At 41.8% G+C, this 26,673-nt stretch overlaps 3 protein-coding genes across 3 annotated transcripts; 2 read left to right on the top strand and 1 right to left on the bottom strand.

The window, feature by feature from the left end:
* Window positions 1-1,451: 1,451 nt before the first annotated feature.
* LOC308693744 (olfactory receptor 52J3-like) lies at window positions 1,452-2,390 on the top strand (the record flags this gene model as incomplete). The annotated part of the gene is made up of 1 exon (XM_081370840.1): window positions 1,452-2,390. One exon carries the CDS (start codon window positions 1,452-1,454, stop codon window positions 2,388-2,390), a length of 939 nt encoding a protein of 312 aa, XP_081226966.1.
* Window positions 2,391-18,741: 16,351 nt separating this feature from the next.
* LOC308693743 (olfactory receptor 52B2-like) lies at window positions 18,742-19,680 on the top strand (the record flags this gene model as incomplete). Its single annotated transcript, XM_081370839.1, has 1 exon — window positions 18,742-19,680. One exon carries the CDS (start codon window positions 18,742-18,744, stop codon window positions 19,678-19,680), a length of 939 nt encoding a protein of 312 aa, XP_081226965.1.
* Window positions 19,681-22,242: 2,562 nt separating this feature from the next.
* Window positions 22,243-23,196, bottom strand: or71at1 (odorant receptor, family 71, subfamily AT, member 1; the record flags this gene model as incomplete). The annotated part of the gene is made up of 1 exon (XM_081370838.1): window positions 22,243-23,196. The coding sequence occupies one exon, from the start codon at window positions 23,194-23,196 to the stop codon at window positions 22,243-22,245; it is 954 nt and encodes a 317-aa protein (XP_081226964.1).
* Between the last annotated feature and the right edge of the window lie 3,477 nt (window positions 23,197-26,673).

The raw sequence follows: 26,673 nt of genomic DNA, 5'->3' as shown, positions 1-26,673 counted from the left end.
ACTCTCAGCAATGGTGAGATCTTGCCGGATCTATGCAATACATGACGATCTTTGGATTGTGGATGACAAGAAGTGGCCAGCAATTGTATGGCCTGATATAATTATCTTATTCAGACACCAAGTATACAAGAGAAATGATTAGAGCATACAAATCCCTTGATGCATACTACGTGCTAATATGGTCATGTGCAGCTCGTCAAATACTTTGATGCTGCACCGGATTTTTGCGTGTTAAGGATGTGCTCCCTAGTCAAAGCATTAAAGCCAAGCCTTATGATTTTAAGGCATTTTTTTGGCAAAACCATGCTTCCCCATAGGAATGTTGAACATCAGGCACCCAGCACTGGCTACAACTCCTTGGCATTTTGACTTACCAACAACACCACCACTATGCTACTAGCCGAACCCTTTACTCCGGTACGAAGAGCGCGGGTCTTTTGCCTCTTGGTTGCGTGCGCAAGCAGTGATGACGTCGCCGAGAAATCCATGTATAGTTATTATTTTGCAATAAGTGTAAAAATGCTTAAAACACTAACTTTCTTAGATTTATAGGCCTGGTTTTAATAAACAAGAACATTTATCGCATTCATGTAAAAATACAAAATAGATTTTTTTGTTGTTGTTGTTGTTGTTGTTGATATATAGTATAAGCATTGTTTATTTATTTTACAGAAAATGAGATTATCTTGAACATGAATTTACATTGGATTAAAAACATTTTAAAAACACTGAGGACTTTGCTTCCTTATTTATTAAACTACTGTAAAATTAATTATATGTGAAAATAATGCACCTAGCAACGCCATAATCAAGAAATTAATAAATAAATATATATTTCTAAATATTACAATTATTCTATGTTTTAAAATGATGCATTTGAAAATAAGACATTATTTGTACCGGTATGCACACACTAGGCTATCTGCACTATATCTTAATGGCCAGCAGAGGGCAATATGCTCAAACGATTCAGGATAAACTGCAACTCATCACTTTGACGTCATGACTGTGAAATTGTAATCTGTAGAGTAGGCTATGTCACTTAGTTTAGATGTAATGTGTGCATGCTAAATAACATCACCTATTCCCATAGTAAACCTACAATGAACAGAGAACAACTATAAATCAGATGGCAATGGATGACATCAACAAAGAGCTTTTCACCAGCTCTGAAGCATGATAAAATGCCTCCTTTATTTTGACTACATTTGTTTACTTGGTTTGGTAATTTAATGCGCTGTTATAAATCTACAGCTGCCTTTTTCCAGGGTATATAGGTGCAATAAAGCAAAATGAAAAAATGACACCAACATAGCTTCAAAGGTGTGTTGAGATTAGGATTAAATCTATAATTTTAATTATTGTTTTTTTATATAAAAACTATCATATATTCAACCTTTTTAACACTGGTTGAATATTTTTAAACAGGGCGTCAATAGGCAACATTCACTATGTATCTAAATGGATCTATATTTCCACTTGTCTTGACTTTGCACTCTTTGGAACTCCCTCAGACGAGCATTTATCCTGCATTCATGCTTGGAATGACAACATACTTGTTTATCTTACTCTGCAATCTAACAATTGTTGTCACCATTTGCTTGAACAGGAATCTTCATAAACCAATGTACATACTGTTGCTTAACATGCCTATCAATGATGCTATGGGTGCTACAAGCCTTTTTCCTCAGCTGCTGTATAGTATATGGTCTCAGGACAGATCAATATCCTACTCTGCATGTTTGCTTCAAGGCTTTATTGTACACTTATATGGTGGGGCATCATATGTTATTCTTACTGCTATGGCCTTTGACAGGTATATCGCTATCTGTTGCCCGTTGAGATATGGAGCCATTTTGACAACCAATAACTTGGTGAAAATCATAACTGGGATGTGGCTTTTTAATTTTAGTGCCATAATTGTACTCTTCTCCCTTCTTCTGCCTCATCAGGTTTGCCAGACATACATGGCAGATCTCGTCTGTTATAATCCATCTATAATGAAACTCATGTGTGAAGATACAATAGTTAACAATATCTATGGATTGTTTACCATGGTTTTATACCACGTCCTTTCACTTTCTGTTGTGGCATTTACATACATTCATATACTAATCAGTTGTGTTACTAATAAGCAGTCTGATGCAAAGATTAAGGCACTTCAGACATGTGGTACTCATTTGGTCGTCTTCCTTTTCTTAGAGTTTAACACTCTTTTTCCTCTTCTTGCACATCGATCTGAGAGTGTTCCAGCTCACCTGCGCAGGGTGTTTTCTATATCAGTTCTTGTGTTTCCTCCCCTTGTGAATCCACTCATTTATGGTTTTAAAACTAAAGAGATCAGACAGAAAATTCACACCTGTTTTAAGAGGAAGATAATCAGTGTCTGAACTATTATTAATTTTTGTATTCTTTTTTTTTAATTTTTAATACTGTCTTCCTTGCTATGCACAGTCTACCTCTCTCTAGTAGAAACAGCATGTTTCCATTAATTTTATGTTATGATCAATTAGCAGCGTAGTAGATCTAGTCCGCAAAGACAAAACCTATGTAGCCTACATTCCATTTACATGAATAAAATGTTTTACAAACTATCCCAAGAGTTGTCATGACTGAAATATCCCTTTTTCGTGGGCATTAACTATTAAAATGTAACGTCTTTAATCATTAATCTGCTGACATGCAATGTCTGTCTTGTATATTATGCTATGCAATTTGTTTTATATGTCATGGAGAATCTAACTTGCTGTTGGAAAAAAATATTGTTTCTTTTTTTTGTAAGAGTGATTATATGTTGCATATGTTAGAATAAAAGGGTAGCATATTTTGGAAAGAGACAAAACTTCCAAGTTCTAATAAGATTGAAATAATTCACCATAAATTAAAAATGTCTGTTTATAATAATTTAAACAAAAATGTTTAGATTGTTTATACCAGTTTTATGTGGTAGGCTTGTGTAAAAATTATGTGTAAAACATTTTTGACGTATCATTATTATTATTATTATTATTATTATTATTATTATATTTTAGACTTTCTTCCTTTTTACAGATGTGTTATTGTTTTCAGTCACTAAACATTCATTTTTATTTATTTATTTATAGTCAGTAGCCAGTTTGACAACAAAAGTAGTCATCAAATTCCTTTCTCTATAATGCTTTTTTAAATGTTACAGACTTTTTCAAATAAATAAAAAGTAAAATTATATGAATAAAGTATATTTTGTCATATAACAAAATTATTAATAAAACGATATAGGCCTAGATTTCTGGGGATAATTAAATTTTATGTTTTTTTCATGTAAAAATATGCATTTTCTTTTTATTTGAAATATATTTCAATTTTTATACATTTGAAAAGGAAAGTAATTTTCAAGGCAGAACAATTTATTGTGTTTGATGAAAACAGTATTTGTTCACAAACATAATAACAATGTTTGACATAAACAAATATATATTTCTGCATAATATCCATATATTTTTTTATACAAATGCAGCCCACTTCTGCATAAATATGACTCAAAACATCATCATATGTTCACAAAAATCAAAAGTAGACAAAGAGAACCCAATCAAACAAATGATACAAAAATATATACTTTGTCAATTATTTATTGAGAAAATTATCCTGTATTAAATATCTGTGTGGCATATTTTTATATGTGAACTCTTGCTTTCAGTATCTGCCGGCACCCTCTTGTGCAGCAATAACGGCATCATTGTTTCCGGTAACTGCTGATCAGTCCTGCACTAAACATTTCCAAAGCTGCTCTTAGAGAGCGCCTAATGAGCATTTTCATAATTTTATTTGAGAAAAACCATTGTCAAATACACTCTGAAAAAGCTCTTCACTACAACCCGTCAAAATAAATGTTTGGTTTAACTAGGAGAAATTATGACAGAAATATATTAGGCCACTATAGTAGGCCAACAACAGAACATACTTCTCAAAATAATAATAATAATAATAATAATAATAACAACAATAATAATAATAAAATTTATTTAAACATTATTTAGCGATTGAGAAAAACTGCAATAATAACTATAATTTAATAATATCATTTATTTAATAATTGATTAATACCGTAAACCTAGATATTTTCTGAGATGTTATGATACTGTGAAAATCTTATACCCTTACAAAATACAACCCTATAGGGAGAATCCCCCACCCCCGCTGTTAAAAAAGTAACTCAGTAACTTTTACTCTGAGTAAATTTTAAATTAGTTACTTTTTACTTTTACTTGAGTAGATTTTTAGACTGGTAAAATTTCATTGAAGTTGTAGTACTTTTAGTAGAGTAGAATATTTTATTACTCTTTCAAACTCTATAACCCATCTTTAATGAAAATCATGTGTGAAGACACAACAGTGAACAATATCTATGGATTGTTTATTTTATCTTTATAACACGGCCTTTCACTTTCTGTTGTGGCATTTGCATATATTCATAAACTAGTCACTTGTGTTACTAATAAGCAGTCTGATGCAAAGATTAAGGCACTTCAGACATGCAATACTCACTTAGTGGTCTTCCTGTTCTTGGAGTTAATCCTTTTTTCCCCTTTTATCGCACATCGGTCTGAAAACATTCCAGCTCACCTGCGCAGGGTGTTTTCTACATCTATTCTTGTGTTTCCTCCCTTTGTGAATCCACTTATTTATGGGTTTAAAACTAAGGAAATTAGACAGAAAATTGCCACCTGTTTAAAGAGAAAGAGAAACTGTGCAATAAAATGTTATGTTATATTAAATGATGATTTGATCAAATTATATATTAAAATTATTATTTCCATATATTATTCAGGTTATTTATCTTTAACAACCTACAAGAAAGAAAAGTGCTTTTTAATCTTTGAAATGTATTAAATTCAATTCACATTTATTTGTATAGTGCTTTTCACAGTATATATCGTTTCAAATAAGCTTTACAGAAAATTCATGTTTCTACATTACAATTTAGAGTAATCTGTGTGATCTGTGATCAGAGGTGACTGTGTCCAAGTAATGTCCATGTCAGAAGTGTACAGATAATATACTCAAGCAGAAAGCTAACTGTATGTATTCATTTAGGCAGAAACAATCATATTGTTACAGCAATTATTACAAGTTGTGAACATAATGACTACAATACATAGAAAAATTTGGTAGTGGTGCATGTTGATTCAGAGTTGGCGTCATCTGAAGTCAGATGAATCAGAATAAATTCTTGAATTATGTTGTACTTTAAAATCTTGAATTAATGATATCAGCAGTACATTCATGTTGGTTCTGTTCTGTTTATCCTAGGGGGGTTATTGCTGCTCTCCCTGCTCTTATCCATGCTAGGCTGCATGGATGTGCATGGAGTTCTTGCCCAGAACAGAACAATACCGCCAATCCTAACTGTATCCAACTGCCAATCGTATTTGACGATAGTGGTCCTGACAGAACCAAGGGACTAACAAATGTCCAGTGTTTTGTGACCTTGAAGGGGTGGTTCACCCAAAAATTTAAATTATTCCAAAATGTACTCACCCACAAGCCTTCCCAGATGTATATGACTTTCTTCTTTCAGCCAAACACAATCGGAGTTATATTTAAAATATCCTGGCTCTTCCAAGCTTTATTATGGGAGTGAATGGAGCCTGTGTAGGGTCAGAGGTCACTCTTCTGCTGGAACTAAACTCGCGTATGGCCGTTACCAGAAGCCAGTGATTATAGTTTATAAAGTTATAAAAATGGATATTTTTCTTACAAAAATGCTGGCCCCCCTGGAGCTGTATGGATTACTTTTATGATGGATGGGTGCGATTTTTGGAGCTTCAAAAACTCAGGCTCTATTCACGCCTATTATAAAGTTTGGAAGAGCCAGGATATATTTTTATATATCTCCGATTAATAAAAAAACATTAAGTATCGAAATTACATAGAGTTGCATGTAGTTATGGTGTTAGTTAATGTTCTCACATTTTAATGTTTACCATGCAATGGCTTTTTTGGAAAAATATTATTGTGCCTTTAGTATTTAAAACAACAGATAAAGTAATATTTATCTTTTCTATATTTATGAAGTGGCGTGCGCTGCCGCTGAATAACACTGGCAAGTCAGTAACGTTAGTCTGACGAAGTTACGTTAATCTAACATTACTGGCGACATACAATGGCCTGATCAGTCACATATAAAAGTAATCAGACTAACATACGGTGCAATATTTCAAAATATATACTCTAATTGAGTGTGTATATACCATGAACAGTGATGTGTCGAGGTGTCTCTCTCTCCTGTTTGAAAAACACGGACCAATGATTCTGCTTTGCAAATTGCAAATCAAGCAGTGATTGACAGCGCTCTGATCCAATGGCTTTGGTCATTGTCATGTTGACAGTAAATCTAGCCAAATGATGTTGGGGGGGCACCAGGGGGGGCCAATCATATTCCAGGGGGGGCTGGTGCCACCCCCAGACACGCTCCTGCGAGGCTCCCCTCGGAATGGACGCACTGGCCCCGAGGTCTGTGCAAGTATGCATTTCCCCCAGTGAGCCTCATCACACAGACACTGTGAAAGGTCATGGAGGAAAAGAATAAGTCCATAGGGTTGCGCCACACTGGTTCTCAGAGCTCATGCTGATGGAGTCGGCCTCTCCCTGCCAAATACCCCAGAGGAAGGATCTTCTTTCTCAGGGGCAGGGCACAATCTGGTACTCGCGACCGGACCTCTGGAACCTCCATGTCTGGTCCCTGGATGGGATAAGGAGGAATTTAGAGGGCTATCACCAGTGGTGATAGACACAATCACTCAGGCAAGAGCCCCCTCTACTAGGCGGCTCTGACTCTGTTCTCTGCAGTGTTCTTTTCCCGGCAGAGAATGAGAACACTTTCCAAACGTAAACAACCAGGTGTGCTCAACTGTAAGGTCATCTACAGCTGAAGTGAACTATTTCCATTGTAAAGACAAGTCCCCTGAGATAGGGAGACTCTCAAAAACTCGTAACACAGTTCAGCTGGTTGTGGGGTTTAGTAGGGACCCTTAGTTTCAGTCTCGACACACTGTTGAAGTGACTGACAGATGAGGAACGTTTTAGTCTCTGCTGTAACCTCCGTTCCCTGATGTAGGTAACAAGACATTGTGTCCCTCCAGCCACAACTCTGAACCACCTGCTGAAATGGTTGAGAAGCTGTCTTGGCTCCTCAGCACAAACCTGAATGAATGGACCACATCAGCCTCCTTTTATATCCGTATATCTGGGGGAGTGGTTGACATGCAAATTCCACTCGCCAATTTCATTGGCCTTTTCTGAATACGTCTTGGGGTTGCATGTATTCGAATGGATCTGTCTTCTCATGGGTCCTGACTTTGCACACCTTAGAACTGCCTGAGACAAACAAACATTTATCCCGCATTCATGTTTGGAATTGTGGCAAACTTGTTAATCTTACCCTACAATCTAACAATTGTTGTCACCATTTGCTTGATCAGGCATCTTCATAAACCAATGAACATACTGTTGCTTAACCTGCCTATCAACTTCGGGAGGAGCACGTTCAGAGGAGGCTTAAGCATTGAGCCAACTTACCTCTGTTCCACAACAGTTTTTTCATGAAAAACTTAGTTATAAACTAGTTATGTACTCAAAGTTTTCTAATGTTACACTAAAAAGAATACTTAAAAGTATACTGTTATACACTAAAAAGTGGGCCAAATTAGTCCCAAGTAGGTACACTTACAGTATAAGTATACTTCTAGTACATTGATATTAATATACTTACTGAAGTAATTTCTCACCAGTGTGACCAGAATACACAATAGCCACTTGATTTTGGATTTGAGGCAGTCGAGTTGACCAACAACATGAAGTTGCATAGCTGCACGGTACCTTTCACAATAGCTACATATAATAGCTTTATCAGTCATCTTTATCACACAAAAGTAATCCGAATAAATATTGCGACCAGGGCAATACTTAAATAATTGAGTGTTTACATATTATGAACAGAGACGTGGTCTGTGGTCAAGTCGTGGCTCTCCTCTTTCAAAGACTCTGCATTAAATTCAGGTTTAAATAGCTTTATTGGCATGAAAAAAAAATTTGCCAAAGTTGAATCAGGCAGTGATTGACAGCGCTCTGGTCCAATGGCATCGGTCATTGTCTGATACAGTACTTTTTGTACTGTAGCCCAAAGTTGGGCTGGCTGAGGGGAAATATGATCTAATCGAAGCAAATATGATGTAATCGAAGACTGTAACCGTATGTAGATAAACAAGTCATGTAATGACTAGGCTAACAGTTAAATCAAGACAACACTGCTGTGTAATATTATGGGCTCTCACTGAGCTCTAAAATGCCTCTCCACCTGAAAAAGCAAGTACAGTATAATAAATAGTATTAGTATAGTATATTTAAAAGAATAATAATAATCAGACTTATCACGAGTATCCAGTTTCCTGATAGCGACGATGACTTATGATGATGTCATTCGTCTGTACTATTCCTTCTATAAGAAATCATCTCAACAATGTAGTGTAGCAGCAAATAAATACAGATATAAACTTTATAGCATTAAAATTAAATAGAAAGCTGTGCTTACAGACGTTCACATCTACACATAAACACAACACTGACATCTTCACTTCCAGGTCAAGAAGCTGTCAATCAAAACTCAGTAACCAATGAGAACACACTGCTGCCAGCCCCGCCCCCACGAGAGCTATGTGCCAGAACGGCGAACGAAAACGACTCTCGGTTACTAACGAAACCTCGGTTCTCTCTAGAGAGGGAACGAGTGTTGCGTAAGTTTAGCTTACGCTACGGGAAAACTCCTTTTCTCGAGAATACTGAAGCAAAAAATTATCCTTTTTAATGTAAAACGCATTTGCTGCAGCAGGCAGACATAGGCGAGACAGCTTGCGCGCCTATTGGCTGCTCTGCGGCAACTGCTGCAACCTATCAGTGCTTCTTGGCATGACTCCAGCGCCAATGGGAAGCCTTCCCGCGCTGTCGTCATAGCCCGCCAGAACAGGGTGTGGCTTCGCCTATAAAACCCCACTGCACAGGTTGCACAAGTGATTTCAGTCGACTAGAAGCGAAAACCAAAGTGCAGCACAAGCACGGCAGGCTACGCAACACTCGTTCCCTCTCTAGAGAGAACCGAGGTTATGTTAGTAACCGAGTGTCGTTCTCTTACGAGAGTACTCTTGTGTTGCGTAAGTTTAGCTTACGCTACGGGAACCCTATGTAAAACGCCGTGCGTGCTGATTTTCAAACACTTATGTCCCAAGGGCAGTGCCCGGGGCTCATGTAAAGTGAAGCAATCACAGCGGCATAACAGGGCGGGACGACTCGGTGTTATGAGATAGGTGCATTAACGTGTATACATACAGTTAAGGCAGTATGACCACCTTTAAACTGCGTAGGCACACAGGACTTGCAGTATATCAACAGTCTAGTCAAACCGAGTTGGGTAGACAACGTTAATATAGCATTATCAGACTGAGAGCAGTCTGGCCTGTAATGCGGGTACTTCTAGGTTATAAAACCTTACAAATGTAGACAGCGAGGCCCAGCCTGCTGCCATACAAATGTCATGGATAGAAACCCCACTTGACCATGCCCACGACGAGGCCATGCCCCTAGTCGAGTGGGCCCTCACCCCCAAAGGGCAGTTTAGACCCTTGGATGCATAAGCTGACGCGATAGCGTCCACTATCCATCTGGACAGGGTCTGTTTCGAGATGGCTAGCCCTTTAATGCGGCCACTGAACGAAACGAAAAGCTGCTCCGATTGCCTGAAAGCGGCGGAGCGCTCCACATAAATCCTTAATGCCCTCACCGGGCAGAGAAGGTTAACCCCTGCCTCACTATCAGACATAGGGAGGGCCGAGAGGGAGATAACTTGCGCTCTGAAGGGAGTCGTAAGCACTTTAGGGACGTAACCGTGTCTTGGTTTGAGGATGACCTAGTCATTAGGCCCAAATTCCAAGCACGTAGCGCTTACTGAAAGCGCGTGAAGGTCGCCCACCCGTTTTACTGAGGCTAGCGCCAGCAGAAAAGCGGTTTTAAACGATAGGTATTTTAACCCTACCGTGTGCAGAGGTTCAAACGGTTCGCCCTTCATGGCCTCGAGGACCGTAGAAAGGTCCCAAACCGGAACCGAGGGTGGCCGAGGAGGATTCATCCTCCTAGCACCCCTTAGGAAACAAATTATGAGGTCGTTCTTTCCTAACGACTGGCCACTTGCAGGGTTTGTGAACGCTGCTATAGCCGCCACGTACACTTTGAGCGTGGAAGGGGTTCTCCCGCTGTCCAACAGCTCTTGTAGGAAAGAAAGAACCACCATTACCTCCCCTTTTAAAGGGTTTAAATCATGAGCTGAGCACCACTCAGCAAACACTGACCATTTAGAGTTGTAAAGCCGTCTAGTAGACGGAGCTCTTGCCTCTGTGATCGTGTTCAGCAATCCCCCTGGGAGGTGCAGTGGTGGTAGTTGATCGCCCACACATGCAGAGCCCACAGCTCGGGGTATGGGTGCCAAACCGTTCCCTGGGCCTGAGACAACAGGTCTCTCCTCAGTGGAATCAGCCATGGAGCCGCGTTCTACCAGTTCTGGGAACCAGACTTGATTTTCCCATAGCGGAGCTATGAGAAGTATCGAGCATTTGCTCTCCCTGAGTCGTTTGATTACCTGTGGTAACAGAGCGACCGGGGGAAAAGCATACAGCGGGCGTCTGGTCCAGGTTTGGGCCAGCGCGTCCATCTCTTTCGAGAAGAACATTGGGCAGTGAGCGTTGGCTTGCGACGCGAACAGGTCTACCTCTGCTCTGCCGAAAACGTCCCAGATATTTCGCACCGTGAGGGGGTGCAGGGACCACTCTCCTGGGGAGAGCTTTGCCCTGGATAGCATATCTGGGCCCACGTTCAGGACGCCCGGCACGTGCGCCGCTCTCAGCGAGCGCAGATTGTGCTGGCTCCATATGAGGAGGCGCTTTGCTATTGCAAAGAGGCTCCGGGATTTGAGGCCGCCCTGGCGATTTATGTAGGACACCACTGACGTGTTGTCTGTTCTGACTAGAACGTGGTTGTTCCTCAGTGCAGGGAGGAAGAACTGAACTGAACTTTCATCTCTAGACAGTTTATGTGGAGACGCTTTTCTGCGTTTGACCACAGGCCCATAGAAGGTCTCCCTTCGTATAGGGCGCTCCAACCCGTGTTGGACGCATCTGTCGAGACCACTTTGATTCATGAAGCGATGCCCAGGTTCCCGCCTGACTGGTACCAGCCGGGTCTCGTCCACGGTTTCAGGGCGGAAATGCATGTCTGATTCACCGTGAGATGGAGCAGACCTGAGGTCCATGCTCGCGCTGGTACTCGCCATCTCAACCATAGTTGAAAAGGGCGCATATTCATCAAACCCAACTGTAGTACTGACGAGGCTGAGGCCATGAGACCCATCATCCTCTGGAACACTCTGAGGGGGAGATTTTTCCCCACAGTGAATGTCGCTGCCAGGCGCTGTATCACTGCCGCGCGTTCTCGCGTCAGGCGCACCGCCATACAGTTGGAGTCCAGTTCTATCCCCAGAAAGGAAATTTTCTGGCTGGGGAGTAGAATGCTTTTGGCCCAGTTGACTCTGAGACCCAACTGCTCGAGATGGGTCAGCAGTAGTGTTCTGTGTAACACCAATTCTTCTTTTGACTGTGCTATAATTAGCCAGTCATCCAGATAGTTCAGGACTCTCACGCCCCTTCGTCTGAGGGGCGCGAGGGCCATGTCCATGCACTTCGTAAATGTACGAGGTGCCAAAGACAGGCCGAAGGGAAGAAAGGTGTACTGATAAGCCCGGCCCTCGAAGGCGAACCTCAAGAAGGGCCTGTGACGGGCTGCTATTTGGATCTGAAAATAAGCATCCTTCAGATCCACTGATATAAACCAGTCCCCGTGTCGAATTCGAGCGAGAATTTTTCTGGTTGTAATCATTTTGAACGAGCGCTTCACCAGCGCTTTGTTCAGGTGCCTGAGATCTAGTATAGGGCGGAGCCCGCCATCCTTCTTTGGTACTAAGAAGTAACGGCTGTAAAATCCCGACTCGCTTCCTGCCGAGGGGACTGTTTCCACAGCCCCTTTTCTCAGTAAATTTGCTATTTCGGTGCGAAGTAGGTGTGCTACTTCCTGATTCACAGAGGTTTTGACCCGGGCTATGAAGCGCGGTGGTCTGCGAGCGAATTGTAGCGAGTATCCCCGTTTCACTATATTTAGCACCCATTTCGAAGCCCCTGGAATGCTTTCCCACGCTTTCGCGTGAATGGCCAGGGGTTGAAAGAAATCTGTGTTGTGGTCGCTCATATTCGGGGACCCGGAAACCCAGCCATGATGACGTACTTCGTTCATCATGTTCATTTCGAGTGGGGCATACAGTGCTTCGCGCAGTATTTCTGTAACTGGCGGCCCAGCCGTGAGCGCGGGCAGCTGCTTTGATACAGGTACAGCTCTGTGGGCTCGCGGCGCGTGGCGCTGCGAGCTGTTCACAAAGTGTGTGCGCTGAGAGGCAGACACGTGACCTGCACTCACCACACTGGCAGCGCGCGCACTCACACATTGAGGCTCTATGTGTGTGCGCGGCGCAGTTACAGTCACATTTCCTGCACTTAAAACCTGAACGGCGTGAGCCGGTTTGACTGATATGGAACCTGTGGTGGTGTGGGACACTGCATGGGTAGTGCTTGTGTGTAAGAGTGAACACTGGGGAGTGGGCACAATTCTTACACTTAGCGGTCGGGCGGCTTGAGCCAGCTTTATTGTATTCGACCTTGAATGAGTGTGACACACAGTGAGGGTAGTGTTTTCGTGTAGGGGTGGGCACTGGGCAGTGGGCACCTGTCCTACATTTAAGACACCTTCGGCCTGAGCCGGAATATGACCCGAGATAATGCTCTTTTCGAGAGATATGTGGGTCGCCGTGAGAACGGCGTTTATGTGCAGGCGAGCGAGTTGTGGAACTGACTCGTTGGCTGCTGGATACACCCTTCGAGTCGCCTCTGCTGAGGGAACTGAGAGAGCGGTTCGTGCATACTTCGATGGCGGTCCGGCCGCAGCGGGGCTTGACCATCGGTGTTTTCCTAGAGTGGCTAGGAAGACTTGGGAGGCTCAAAGCTCGGCGCGAGCTTGTGCCTGGGTCCCCGGGCGGGAGGCGGTCTGCGGCGGCTGGTGGAGCGTGAACACTGACGTGCATCCCGACCCTGGCGTTGTGAGGTGGGCGGAGGAGGCGGTGGGGGCGCTGTTTTCCGAGCGGGCGGCTGCTTCCTAGCGCGGCCTGCTGCGGAACTAGAACACCGCGGCAGAAAATGTCTCATGGCCTGGGACGTTTGCTGCACTTCTATATACCGCTCCGTGAAGCCCTTCACCGAGGGACCGAACAAACCCGCTGGTGACACGGGGGCGTCGAGGAAAGTGGCATGGTCAGACTCGGACATGTCGGACAGCGTTAGCCACAGGTGACGCTCAGTGACGGTGAGAGCGGCCATGTTGCGGCCGATAGCTTGAGCAGCGGTCTTGGTAGCTCTGAGAGCTAAGTCTGTTGCGCTCCTCAAGTCCGTCACGCACTCCGCAGATGGGCCAACCTCGTCCAGTGAACGGAGAAGGTTGGCCTGGTGGATCTGCAAAACGGCCATGGTATGCAGAGCGGAAGCAGCTTGACCGGCGGCGGCGTAGTCGCGACCGATCAGCGTTGAAGTCGTTCGGCAGGCTTTAGTGGGTAGGCTCGGCTTGGACCGCCATCCCGCAGAGGGCGGGCACAAGTGAGTCGCTACCGCTTCCTCAACGGGAGGAACACAAAGATATCCCCTGTCTTTTGCGCCGTCAACCGCGGAGAGCGTCGAAGAGACAGAGGATTTTAGCCTGGCTGAGAACGGAGCTCCCCAAGACTTGGAGAGCTCATCATGCAGTTCGGGGAGGAAGGGAGCGGGCCTCGAAACAGGTGCAGAACGGCGTCCAGGCAGAAAGCAGCCATCCAACCTGTTAGGCGCGGGCTCCTTGGGCGTTGACCACTCGAGGCCGAGGTCTTCTACGGCCTTAGTGATAAGACGGAGAAGCTCGGCGTCGACAGAAGCCCTCACGCTGGATTCCTGCGTCGACGGGGCGGGGTCAGGGATGGACCAGCCCTCACTCTTGGACACCACAATCGAACAGCTGTCGTCCTCCGCGATGTCCCGCTCCATCTCGTCGGGCGCCGCGACAGCGGGGCATTGGCCGTCGAGAAAAGAGACGGGGGACTCAGAGAAAGAGGCTTGCGGGGACACCGCCGGCGAGTGCTCCTTCACAGAGACTTCTGGTGGCCTTTGTGAGCGGCGCTTTTTACGGCACGGCCCAGCAGAAGGTGTAGAGATAGCGGTTTTGGTGGCGAACAAAGCCTGTCGAGCCCGCAGGGTCGAGAGAGGCAAAGATTTGCACTCACGGCAGCCGCCCTCGGCAAGCGTGATCCGCGTGGTCCTTTCCCAGGCAGGAAGCGCACAGCTCGTGGCGGCCGTCGCTGAGAACGGCTCGGCACGAGCCGCAGGACATGATGGGCATTGAAAAATGCCTTTGCTCTTTTAGAGGAAAAAAGAAACGTGCATGTCGCAGCGGCGAACTCACACGGAGAGATTGTAAAAGGATATGAGTGCCGGGAGCGCAGCAGGTACGGCGAGTGAAGGTGGCGAATATCCAGCCTGGTCCTTGACTCGAGCTCGTCCCGCTGATATGCTGAACGACGGCGTTCGCTGAAGGACACGAAATCACTTGTGCAACCTGTGCAGTGGGGTTTTATAGGCGAAGCCACACCCTGTTCTGGCGGGCTATGACGACAGCGCGGGAAGGCTTCCCATTGGCGCTGGAGTCATGCCAAGATGCACTGATAGGTTGCAGCAGTTGCCGCAGAGCAGCCAATAGGCGCGCGAGCTGTCTCGCCTATGTCTGCCTGCTGCAGCAAATGCGTTTTACATTCTAAAAATTAAAAAGGATAATTTTTTGCTTCAGTATTCTCGAGAAAAGGAGTTTTCCCGTAGCGTAAGCTAAACTTACGCAACACGAGAGTACTCTCGTAAGAGAACTCAGGGAGCATAAACGAAAACCTCAGAAGTGTAAATGAAAATTCTGGAAGTGCATTTGTAAATTCAGGTCAAAAGATGAAAGAAAGAAAGGTTAGCAAAACATGTATTTTATTAAAAACGAAGTAAAAAAATTTGCCCGCGATTTATTCTTTTTCAGTTTCAAAGATATTTTATTCAGTTTCAATTTTCAATTTTCATTAGATTCTTGAAAAGTTACGTTCATTATTATTGGCACAAAAGTAATTCGATAGAGCTGAAGGTTCTGGTGTTGATGAGGGTTTTGCAGCCTTGGCACCAACATAAATGGGAGTTCTCTTTCATCATCTTGTGTTCGAGATCCACCTATGGGAAGGGCATCCGTACCTGACCTCTGCAGAGGCATCCAATTGCTCCAAGTCTGACTAGACAGACAGAAGCGAGCAGCCAATGCCAGGTAAGGCCCCACCCCCTTACCTGAGGGCATATAACGCCAGCAAGTGCTGCTATTCTCCAGTTGACATTCTCTTCTCACGATCTCTGCACTTACACAGTTCGATTGGATTTACACTGCACATTTGCATGTCTTCAGGAGGACATATCGCCTGACATATCGCTGTCTAAATCTGCTGCTTCTCCAGGGAATAGCCTATCACGGGCCTGCCCGGCCACGTGCAGTGCGCTGATCGCCGCTAAGAACTGTAGGGAACTTTTTCCTTCTTCAAAGCAGAGACCAGGAGATGTTGGGATCGCATTCAAACAGAAGTTATTCTTTATTGAGAACTTCACGTTGCGTTGCTGCAGTTCTTCCAACAGTCTAACTTAGTTCTATACAGTATCGTTTTTTATACATTTACAAGGAGGAGGGACTGAAAAAGGTGGAGACCAATCCAAACAAAGCATGTAAATGAGTATACAGGTTTAGGTAACACACCCTAGACTGAGGGTCTGGCCAATCCTAATTCAATCAGCATAACAGTCTATTGCATTGCTAATCCAATCAGCCTAATGATTCAATGTCTGGGGCTGGGGCTCCAAGAGCCATTTGGGCTCCGAAAGCCATTTGCAGAACAAAAGGTGACAGTCTCAGTGATCTGACTCATTTAACTTATAATGGAGAAAACAGGAATTGCAACTTTGCTGAGCCGAATCATTCGTGTGATATCATCATCTTAAACTTAAAAGCTAAATACAATATTATTTACCGTGATGGTATGTACGGAAGCACGTATTCTTAAATTTGTTATTCCACAGGACCTTCACTCTTTCTGCGTGGTCTGCTTGGGCCTCAAACATGCTCAAGAACCCTTGGAGAACCCGGAGAATTGCAGTCAGTGCCTTGTGCTGTTCAAGAAGCCTTTACGACGCCATCTTAAAATCGCAGCGACCCATTGTGCTGAGCTCGGCCTTTCTGACTCGGATGGGGGATGCAGTGACGATGACGCGCTAATGGGGGCTACCCGGGACGCTACTTCACTTATTTGGGCTGACCATCCCAATCCTGCGTTCCTCGAAGAGGACATCTTCGCGGGCAATCTCCCGCTCGCCGATGAACCGGCCGGTTCCCACCCTCTGGCGTTCCCCAGGCCTACGCCCCCGTTGCCTTGCCTCAGTCCATCCTCCTGGAAGTGTGTGAGCTAGCGGCCGATCGCCTCAACATTGAGTTGTCGGCTCCACAGAGAGCCACCGACCAGGAAAGGGACATTTACGACGGGAAAGTGCTGGGACCCCCTCCCGGTCCGAGGAAACAACTCTTTACCCTTCTCTACCCTTGTGGAAGGAGATCCTTACGGTTAACGACCTCGTCCTCCGTAACGCTCGTCAGGCTGTCCAAGCCTGTGGGCGCTCTATGATGCTTTCTGTGGTGGGATAGCGCGCATTCTGGCTTAACCTGTCGGGCCTTCTGACTGTGAGAAAAGGCGCATCATCGCGGGCGCTTCGGTAGAGCCCGGCCGGGCTCTCTTTGGCCCCGCCGTCGTATTGATGCAGCAAAGATGTGACAACAAAAAGGAAGAGGATGAGGCCTTCAAGTTATGCCTTTCTAGGAAGGCAGCCCCACGGCAGGTGCCTCCTGTGCATTTGCCTAACCCCCCTGTCACGGGACGAAATTTTCATCAGGGCAAGGAAAGGCCCTGCAACAAAACACATACAAAACACAAAAACACATAAACGGAGGAGAGCGCCGCGCAAATTCTGAAAGAGGAAATATCTTCCCTCCTAAACAAGGGAGCGATTCAGGTGGTGCCCCCCAGTCGAATGAATCAGGGATTTTATTCTTGTTATTTCCTGGTCCCAAAGAAGGACGGCTCTCTCCGCCCTATCTTGGACCTTTGTGTGTTGAACAAACATTTGAGGAAAAACAATTTCAGAATGTTAACTCATGGCTTGCTCGCCCGCACCATAAAACGGAACGACTGGTTCACATCGGTCGATCTGAAAGATGGGTTCTTCCACATAAGCATTTATCCACCACACAGGAAGTTTCTTCATTTCGCCTACCAAGGCACATGTTACGAATTCACCGTTCTGCCATTTGGGCTCTCGTTAAGCCCTCTGAGTTTCTGTCTGTGTGCGGAGGTGGGCTTAGCACCCATGAGAATGTCAGGTCTGAGGATTTTGACATACATAGACGATTGGCTCATTATAGCCGAATCGAAGGAAAAAGCGTTGCAGGACACAGAAAATGTGAATGAGCAATTTTACACCTAGTCAAAATGTGATTTTCCATGCGAGTGCGTCTCTCTCAAGAGGGCGCTCTCTAATGAAATGTCTGTCGCAGTTCAGAGAGGGGGTGAAAGTACAATAATGCACATGCCTCAGACTGCAGGGTCTTATGGCTTCATCCATATAGATTTTGCCGCTGGGACTCTTGAGAATGAGAGCGTTCATGAAATGGGTTTTGTCACTACATTTCAACCCTATATGCGATCTTTGCCGCTCTGTAACAGTGACGCGCGCCCGCTCGCTATTAGGCGTTATATGCCCTCAGGTAAGGGGGTGGGGCCTTACCTGGCATTGGCTGCATGCTTCTGTCTGTCTAGCCAGACTTTTGCAATTGGATGCTTCTGCAGAGGTCAGGTACGGATGCCCTTCCCATAGGTGGATCTCTCCACTCAATGTTTCAGAGAACCGGGGTTACGATAGTAACCTATTGTTTTCTGCCCAACTCCGTGAGTATAAATGATTAGCCTACAGGTGAATTCAACAGTGTTGAAGGATGATCACCTAAGGTGACTAAATACTACAAGTGCTGCTTTTGAGGCATCAAGGTGCAGTTTGTCTGAGCAACTTGTATTCTTATGAATGCATCTTTGAATTAATCTGAATAGTTTTATGAGATTATGCATGACAGTTAGTGCAAAAAGGCCTCATCATTACAAATCTCAACAACTTGTTTTAAGCAAATGGGTACTAACAATTCTAATTGAAATTATACAGTGATGTACGTTATTAATCTGCTGACTAATATTCTTTAAGTTATTTTATTAAATATATAATAGTGAAATTAACCATTGTTTAATGTTTGTTGCTTTTTTCAGGTTGTAGCCTGAGTAAAATGATCCAGAATATGGCAAGATGAAGGGATGAAACATATATGTTGGACACCAGCTTCTGGCAAGATTTTCACTACTGTTACTGTTATATAATTAAGCTTGTTTACACTGGTTAGTGTCGGCCGTAAATAGTAAGAACTTTCGCCATGTTTCCAAATAGATCTGTCTTCTCACTGGTCTTGACTTTGCACTCTTTGGAACTGCCTGAGACGAACATTTACCCTGCATTGATATTTGGAGTAGCAACATACTTGTTTATCTTACTCTGCAATCTAACAATTATTATTACAATTTGCTTGAACAGAAATCTTCACAAACCAATGTACATACTGTTGCTTAACCTGCCTATCAATGATGCTATGGGTGCTACAAGCCTTTTTCCTCAGCTGCTGTATAGTATATGGTCTCAGGACAGATCAATATCCTACTCTGCATGTTTGCTTCAAGGCTTTTTTGTACACCTGAATGGTGGAGCATCTTATCTTATTCTTACTGCTATGGCCTATGACAGGTATATCGCTATCTGCTACCCGTTGAGATATGGGGCCATTATGACAACCAATTACGTGGTGAAAATAATAACTGCAATGTGGCTTTTTAATTTAGCTGCTATAATTGTAGTTTTCTCTCTTCTGATACCTTACAGGATTTGCCAGACACACATGACAGATCTTGTCTGCTATAAGACAGCATTAATGAAACTCTTATGTGATGGCACAGAGGTGAACAATATCTATGGGTTGTGTTGTATAGTTTTTTACCACAGCCTTTCACTTTCTGTTGTGGCATTTACATACATTCACATACTAATCACTTGTATTACTAATAAGAAGTCTGATGCAAAGATTAAGGCACTTCAGACATGTGGTACTCATTTGGTCGTCTTCCTTTTCTTAGAGTTTAACACACTTTTTCCTCTTCTTGCACATCGATCTGAGATTGTTCCAGCTCACCTGCGCAGGGTGTTTTCTATATCAGGTTTAGTGTTTCCTCCCCTTGTGAATCCACTCATTTATGGTTTTAAAACTAAAGAGATCAGACAGAAAATTCACACATTTTTCAAAAACAAAATAAGCAGTGTCTAATGTAAACGGCTCCTTGTGTGAAAATATTTCGATATCATGTGTAACTTTTTCTGTTATACAAGCTGACTGCTTAATCCATTTATCATGTTGTTACCTATAAATACTCAAAAAAACATTTTGACAGACACCCTTGTAGAAATTACTCTTTTACAGGGATATTTGCTCCCAAAATAGGATAAAGTGAGTATTCATGCTGGTCATGTGATGATACCATCAGGGGATGACCTGCCTTATTTAAAAAAGGCAAGATAAAAGCTTTTCTAGACTATACTGATATAACTGGAATGCTCATGTGTGAGTACATAATTTTTTAACATATTTGTACTATTCTTTTTCGTAAATGTAAATTTTATGTAGTGGCAATATTTATTTTATTTTTATTTTAGTAATGCTTTGTTTTCTACTATTGAAATCACTAAAAACAACTTGTAAACTATTCATTGCCATAGATGACTTCCATAAGTTCACACAGACACACAAACACACACACACACACACACACACACACACACACACACACACATGTTAAGAAAATATATTCAGGAATAAAGGTCACCAAAACCTCAAATGTTTCAAATATGGTCAAGCTGTATAGGCTTTGATAATTTAAAAACCTGTTTTATAATGTCAAATATCTTGATTCAGTTTTACTGCTTATCATTGTGTATCTGTCAGCATTATACAAATAATACAGTTTTTTACAATCACTTCGCTCCTATTTTCAGAACGTTGATGTCATTTTTCAAAACTCTAGACACAAAACTCAAAACGGTTATCACTTGTAACACAGGCTGTCTAATGTTCAAAACACTGCATTGTGCATTCACATCTTTAAAGAAATCTTGCACTTGCACAATCATTGGTTCAAAAAACTAATTTACTGTGAAATACCATTGAAACATAACTATAGATCACCCACACACAAGCAACCGATAGTTTCACTGTGTCATTGTTCGTACAATCATTAAATATTGTAGAACAAAATAGTTGATACAGGTTTCATTATGGCACTACATGTACAGTAAACACATCTCTGTAAAAGCACTGCATGATACTACAGACAGTGGAATCATTGAACAAAGTTTGTAATATATTGATGCAAAACACTACAGTACAATCACAACATAGGGTTATTTAAATCAAAGCAAAAATAATTAGCTATGAAATAGAAAAGAAAAGACAGTACTGTAAAACATCAAATGCAATGTTCCTCAACTTGCTTGCTTGTACTGTAACAAACAAAACAGGAGCGATTACTGTACTTCTACATTGTCATCAACTCTGTGTTGTGGATTTGGCCACAGGTTGTCATCTACATCACAATGGATGTTTTCATTAGCCAAAATATTAGGCTACATCCATGGATATTGTAGTCTAATTGGTTCATGCTTCATGCTAATTGGTGACAATGAATCTCGTTATCTTGAAACTTTCATGATTTACAGTAAACATGAAAGATTGTTTGTCTGTTTCCATACAACTATGCATTAAGAGTAATGCAACAGTAACTTATCATTTTGAGCAGTTGTATCAATTGATAGTTAGATCACTGTAAGGAAATGAATAGACACTCATTTGAAATGTAATGTGTGAATTGCCTTTTGAAATAGTAGTACTCTGATGTTAAGTTGTGTCATATTGAACAGGTGATTTTTGTTGAATGAACAAATGATCTAAGTTTTATGTGTATTGTATCCAAGCAATTGAGAAAAGGGTTAGAGTTTTGAAAAATGTGCATTTTGATCATTGGTTGTGAGTTTTGTGTCTAGAGTTGTGAAAAATGACATCAAGGTTCTGAAAATAGTAACAAAGTGATTGTGAAAAACTGTAAGTCCAAATCTTTCCATTGGTTTTTATTCTTTTTTAATGGTTCTCCCAGTTTAGGGGAAACAAATCAGACACTTTTATAACAACATCAATAGTCTTAATGGAGAAATAATCTTTAGTAGTTAGAGTTAGGATTCATAATAATTTATTTTCACAATTTGTTCATAATTCTCTTTATTTTATGACAAAGAAACTTTACTTTCATTCTCTCACCATGACTTACTATTGTAATGTAATATTAACTGCAGGCCTAATGATTGTTCTATATAAGGAAATAGAATCAGAAGCACTTTATTCATAAAGTAATAATATACAAATCCTTAAATCCAACAAATATTCCACAAGTATTTATTTATTTGTGTATTGCTCATTTATACTCACAGAAAAAAGGCCTAGTATAACAAGTATGCAAAGATTATAACAGTTATTTAGATATTTTAATGCCTTCACAACAATTACAAATACATTATTTGTACCAAAGCATGATGTAATAAAATCATATTATTATTATTAAATTATCTGATGATACAGTTGTTTGGTAAATGAAAGTATTTTATTCCTGACAATATAACCTGCTTGAAATCTTTTATTTTGAAGCAGTGTTTGACATGATATGTCAAACAATTAAAGTTGTGTACATTTACATCCAGAATACCACTTCAAGAAACATTTTTAAAAATGATTACATTCAGTTATAATGATTGTTTTTTAACTGTTTTAACAACAGATGTATGTTTACCTTGACCAACTTTGTTGTTGTTTTTTCAAAACCAAAAAGAAAGCAATTCTAATTTCTTTAGTTTTCATTCCATAAATGACTGGATTGACAACTGGAAGGATTGTGTAAATCATCAAACCACAAATCCTCTGTGCACTGGAAGAGAAATTGGGGATCCGATATGATAATATAGCAATGGTTGACACTATTTCAAAGAGAAAAAATGTAGTGATTTGGGCCATGCATGTATTTACAGCCTTTACTTTTGAATCAGTGTTTATTTGTTTTATACACATGATGAGAATGTTCGTATAAGAGTACAGCTGGACAGAGACACTGGTTATCTGCATAAATGCTGTTATGAATAAGCCATAAATGTTGTTCACAGTAAAATCCCCTCCACATGAAAGCAATAGCAAAGATGGGTTGTCACAGTACACGTTAGCAATGAAAGACTTACATTTCTCCATTCTAGACTGAAGGGAAAATAATACAAGTATCAAGACAATGTCAAGGCTCCATGCCAGTGTTATGAGTCCACATATTCTGCCAGGAGTCATAATAGAATTGTATCTGAGTGGGTTGCATATTGCTATGTACCGGTCTATCGACATGGCTGCCAGTAGAAAAAGTATTGCACCTCCATACATATGCACCAAAAAACCCTGAAGAACACACGTAGGGTAATACACATCATTTGTCTCTGTTATAATGTCCACAAGCACCCTGGGCAGAGCAGAAGTGATTCCAATTAAATCGGTTAGAGGGAGGCTAAACAGGATGTAGAACATTGGCTTGTGAAGGTTTCTTTGGGTGATTATCAGTCCAAGAATGATTCCATTACAGAGAACAGAGAACACATAGATCAGAGCTCCAGCAAAGAACACAGGATATGTTGCATTGGGATGGACATCAAATTTTGCAATTTTAAGGTTGAATGTGAAAGTAGGATATGAAAGGTTTCCAGCCATTAAAACCCTTAATAGGGGAGGGGGGGTTACATTAAAAAAGTTAAATTTTTTCACTTTTGTAAAAATTAAAGATTTGTTCATCTATTTGCATACTTACCTTTGCAATGTATATCACAACAATCCTTTATTTGTATGACCTGAATACATCCACCATGCATACTGTAAGGTATGGTGCAGTGTAGCCTTTTTATGCAGATTTATGATCACAAAAAAAAAAAAAAAAACATTCCCAGTGGTGGGACTTGAAGTCATAGTTCAGTTGATGGTTTTTTGAAACCAGGTGGTGCCATTTCTATGCCTAAAATAGAAATAAGATGTACACTGCATTTAAACCCTGTTTTAGCTGGAATTTCCATTTTGGAATAGTGAAATACCTTGTTTGAAAATGCTTATTTTCTTATTATTTCAATGGTCTTTAAACCCTTAAACAGTTTTTGAATACCACACATTATTTTGAACACTAAAGACTGTAATACACTACAAAACTGTCAACGCCAGTTGCCGAAAGTCAGAGCAAGTCAGAGACATTTTAGTTTTAGCCTACTATTCCATCCAGTTTTATACTTTTCCATCCAGTCGGAAGATGTCAAACATGTTTGAATTTTTTTAGATGTTTTCATTTGACACGTATCTCCTAGCAACCATGCCACTGATCTATATAATGACGTCATTCTATATAGATCAGTGAACCATGCACACATTTCTACTTGAGTTTGTGTTCGGAATGACTTAAAAGTCTGTAGTGTGTGATTAGATTGTATGAATGATTCCCATTTTTTTCTGTAACTGTTTACAAAGTTTTCAAGTGAATGATACACAGTCTTTTAATATTTGTTCAGATTTTAAGTCATGTAGCATTTTCCAGACTTAAGGGCTAAGTGTTTTGTGGTTGAAGTAAGATATTTCCTTCTTCCGGTTAAAACCAAAACTGAAGCAACTACAACATCTTAATTAAGCGAGTATCCACTAAAAAGGGAAAATTAGCGCAGAATATGCTATTACTACACCATTATACCGTGGAACCGTCCGACGAATTGGGATCCCTAACAAAGTGCCACTATTGCTGCTCCTTCCAGCGCCCTGCGATCACTGCTGTTCTGCATGACCCATTCAGTGAGACTATATGGATAACTCTAGGAAAACGTGCCCTTTCCAGTTGTGGAAAAGGACGTTGTGGAATCCACATCATACCTGTAGGGAGGTATCATGTGGGAATTACTCATATGGTCTGGCCTTTAGGGCAGTGTCACAACCTCCCCATCTAGGGTTAGGAATGCCGATGACAAAAAAAAACTATTAGATTGATATATCCCTTTTCATGTCCCAGCTCACACAACTAAATACTACAGAGCAAGATATAGTGACAAAAATAAGCTTTTTATTCACACAGAAATGAATAACAGGAAGCGTGAATCTTCAGGAGGGGTTCAGGCCAAAATAACAAACAAAAGTGACTAACTAAAGAGGAATTAACTCTAACTTACCTAACAAAAGAAAAATCCCAAATAAAATACAAAAGCCTTCCCTTACTCCCCAACTGACCAATAAACAAGAGAAAACGATTCATAAAAAAAAAGGTTTTCCAGCGCAGTCAGGACCACAGTCTTCATTGACAGCACTTTTAATCCAGCTGACTGCAACGGTTCAAAGGGGGATCTCTGCAGTGCCGTTAGCACCAACAAGAGATCCCAAGAGGGTACGGTGTGAGAGCGAGTAAGATTTAGCTTTCTCGCACCCCTAAAGAATCTGATGATCAAGTCGTGCTCACCCACCGATTCACAATCTACTGCAGTGTGATGTTCAAACATACACTTTCTGGGTCAGGCTTGGGCAACGCTACTCTCTAAACATCTTTAAAAAGACGCAGTATCACACCCATGTTTGCTCTTTCAGGGAAATTTAGCTTTCTTTATAGTGCTGAAGCGCACAGGGGAAATGGCCGTGGCACACCTGGGAGCAAATAGGGAAGCCTGCAGTGTGCACTCACTCTTTTAGGCTGTATAAACAGCAAAAACTCATCGAAGGCGCAACTCGATCAAAGCTGAATGAACAGCAGGAAATGCTCTGGTATCTGTTCCAGAATCTCGTTCCAAGATGGCCACCATTCCAGAGCCTCGTCCCAAGATGACCACCATTACAGAGCCTCGTCCCAAGATGGTCGCTGTTACAGAGCCTCGTCCTAAGATGACCACCATTACAGAGCCTCGTCCCAAGATGGTCGCTGTTACAGAGCCTCGTCCTAAGATGACCACCATTCCAGAGCCCTCTGCCAAGATGGCCGCCGCCACGCCCCTGGTCCACCCACTCTCCACGGCCCAGGTCCACCCACGCTCAACGACCCAGGCCCTGCACCGGCCTGGCCCGCCATCCGTTTGAAATGTCTCAGTGCAACTGGTACAAAGATCTCATCCCCAAAGAAGTAAACCAAAAGGTAATAAAGTTTTTAAGAGTTTAGAGAGGAGGGTGGGTCTTTCATGCAAATAGCATCCTGCCCTCAAAAGGTATAAACTCTGGAGACAGTGATTAATGTAAATTCCAATTGTTGGCATATGTTTAGGGTTATTTCTTGGTCTGAGTATATAAAGAAATGTCTCAAGAGGCTTGGCGCAATTTGTAGCTCATATCAGCACACTCAGCATCACGTATTTTCTAATGTCAGGTTCACATCTTTTCTCTTTATTCCAGAGCATTTGATGTTTTGTATTTATTATCTTTGAACTGATTATGTAATTGGCATGATACATTTACCTGACGTAATAAACTGTTACATTTGATTTTATTCTGACTTTGAAATCATTAACTTCAGTAGATTATGTTGCATCCATTGTTACCGCAAATCTGCGTCAGATTAGTAATGGATTAACGTCCAGTTTTGAGTGGAGCATAGGGCACACCAACTGCGATTTTAGAGTTCCGGCTAATATTTGGCTCTAATTCAAGTGTACTTGGGATGTAAAGACAAAAAGGGATTTTCCGTTTAGGACAGCAAAATGCTGCTCGACCAGCCTAAATAGGGTGAGTCTTAACTCTGTTTAGTATAATTTTACTTTAGTTAAGTGTATGTGGGAAACCATGGCATGACCAAACCAAAGCTACTACCAGAGAAGTAATATTGGTCAGCTTATATCTGTAGTAGTGGTCATGACTTCTGTCTAAAGAAAAAGTTACTTTAGCTACTACCAGAGAAGTAATATTGGTCATCTTATATCTGTAGTAGTGGTCATGACCTCTGTCTAAAGAAAAAGTTACTTTAATTCAAGTGTTTACAACCAAGGAGGCTATACAAAATATCTTAGACTGAGTAAGCGTGAATGCGACCGCCTAAGGTATTAGCCAATTACCTCTGTTTAGTGACCAAAAACTGATGAGTTTGTGATCGTGGGCCCACATAATATTAGTGGCTGGTGCGAGGACCCTGTGCGACTTTGGCACCCGAATGAACGATTAATGGCATTCCATCCTAAATTCGAGGTTGTG

The sequence above is a fragment of the Scardinius erythrophthalmus genome, assembly GCF_964197995.2.
Source record: "Scardinius erythrophthalmus genome assembly, chromosome: 7".
Taxonomy (NCBI): Eukaryota; Metazoa; Chordata; class Actinopteri; order Cypriniformes; family Leuciscidae; genus Scardinius; species Scardinius erythrophthalmus.
Note: the sequence above shows the minus strand (reverse complement) of the source record. Positions and strands in the feature narration are given on the sequence as shown.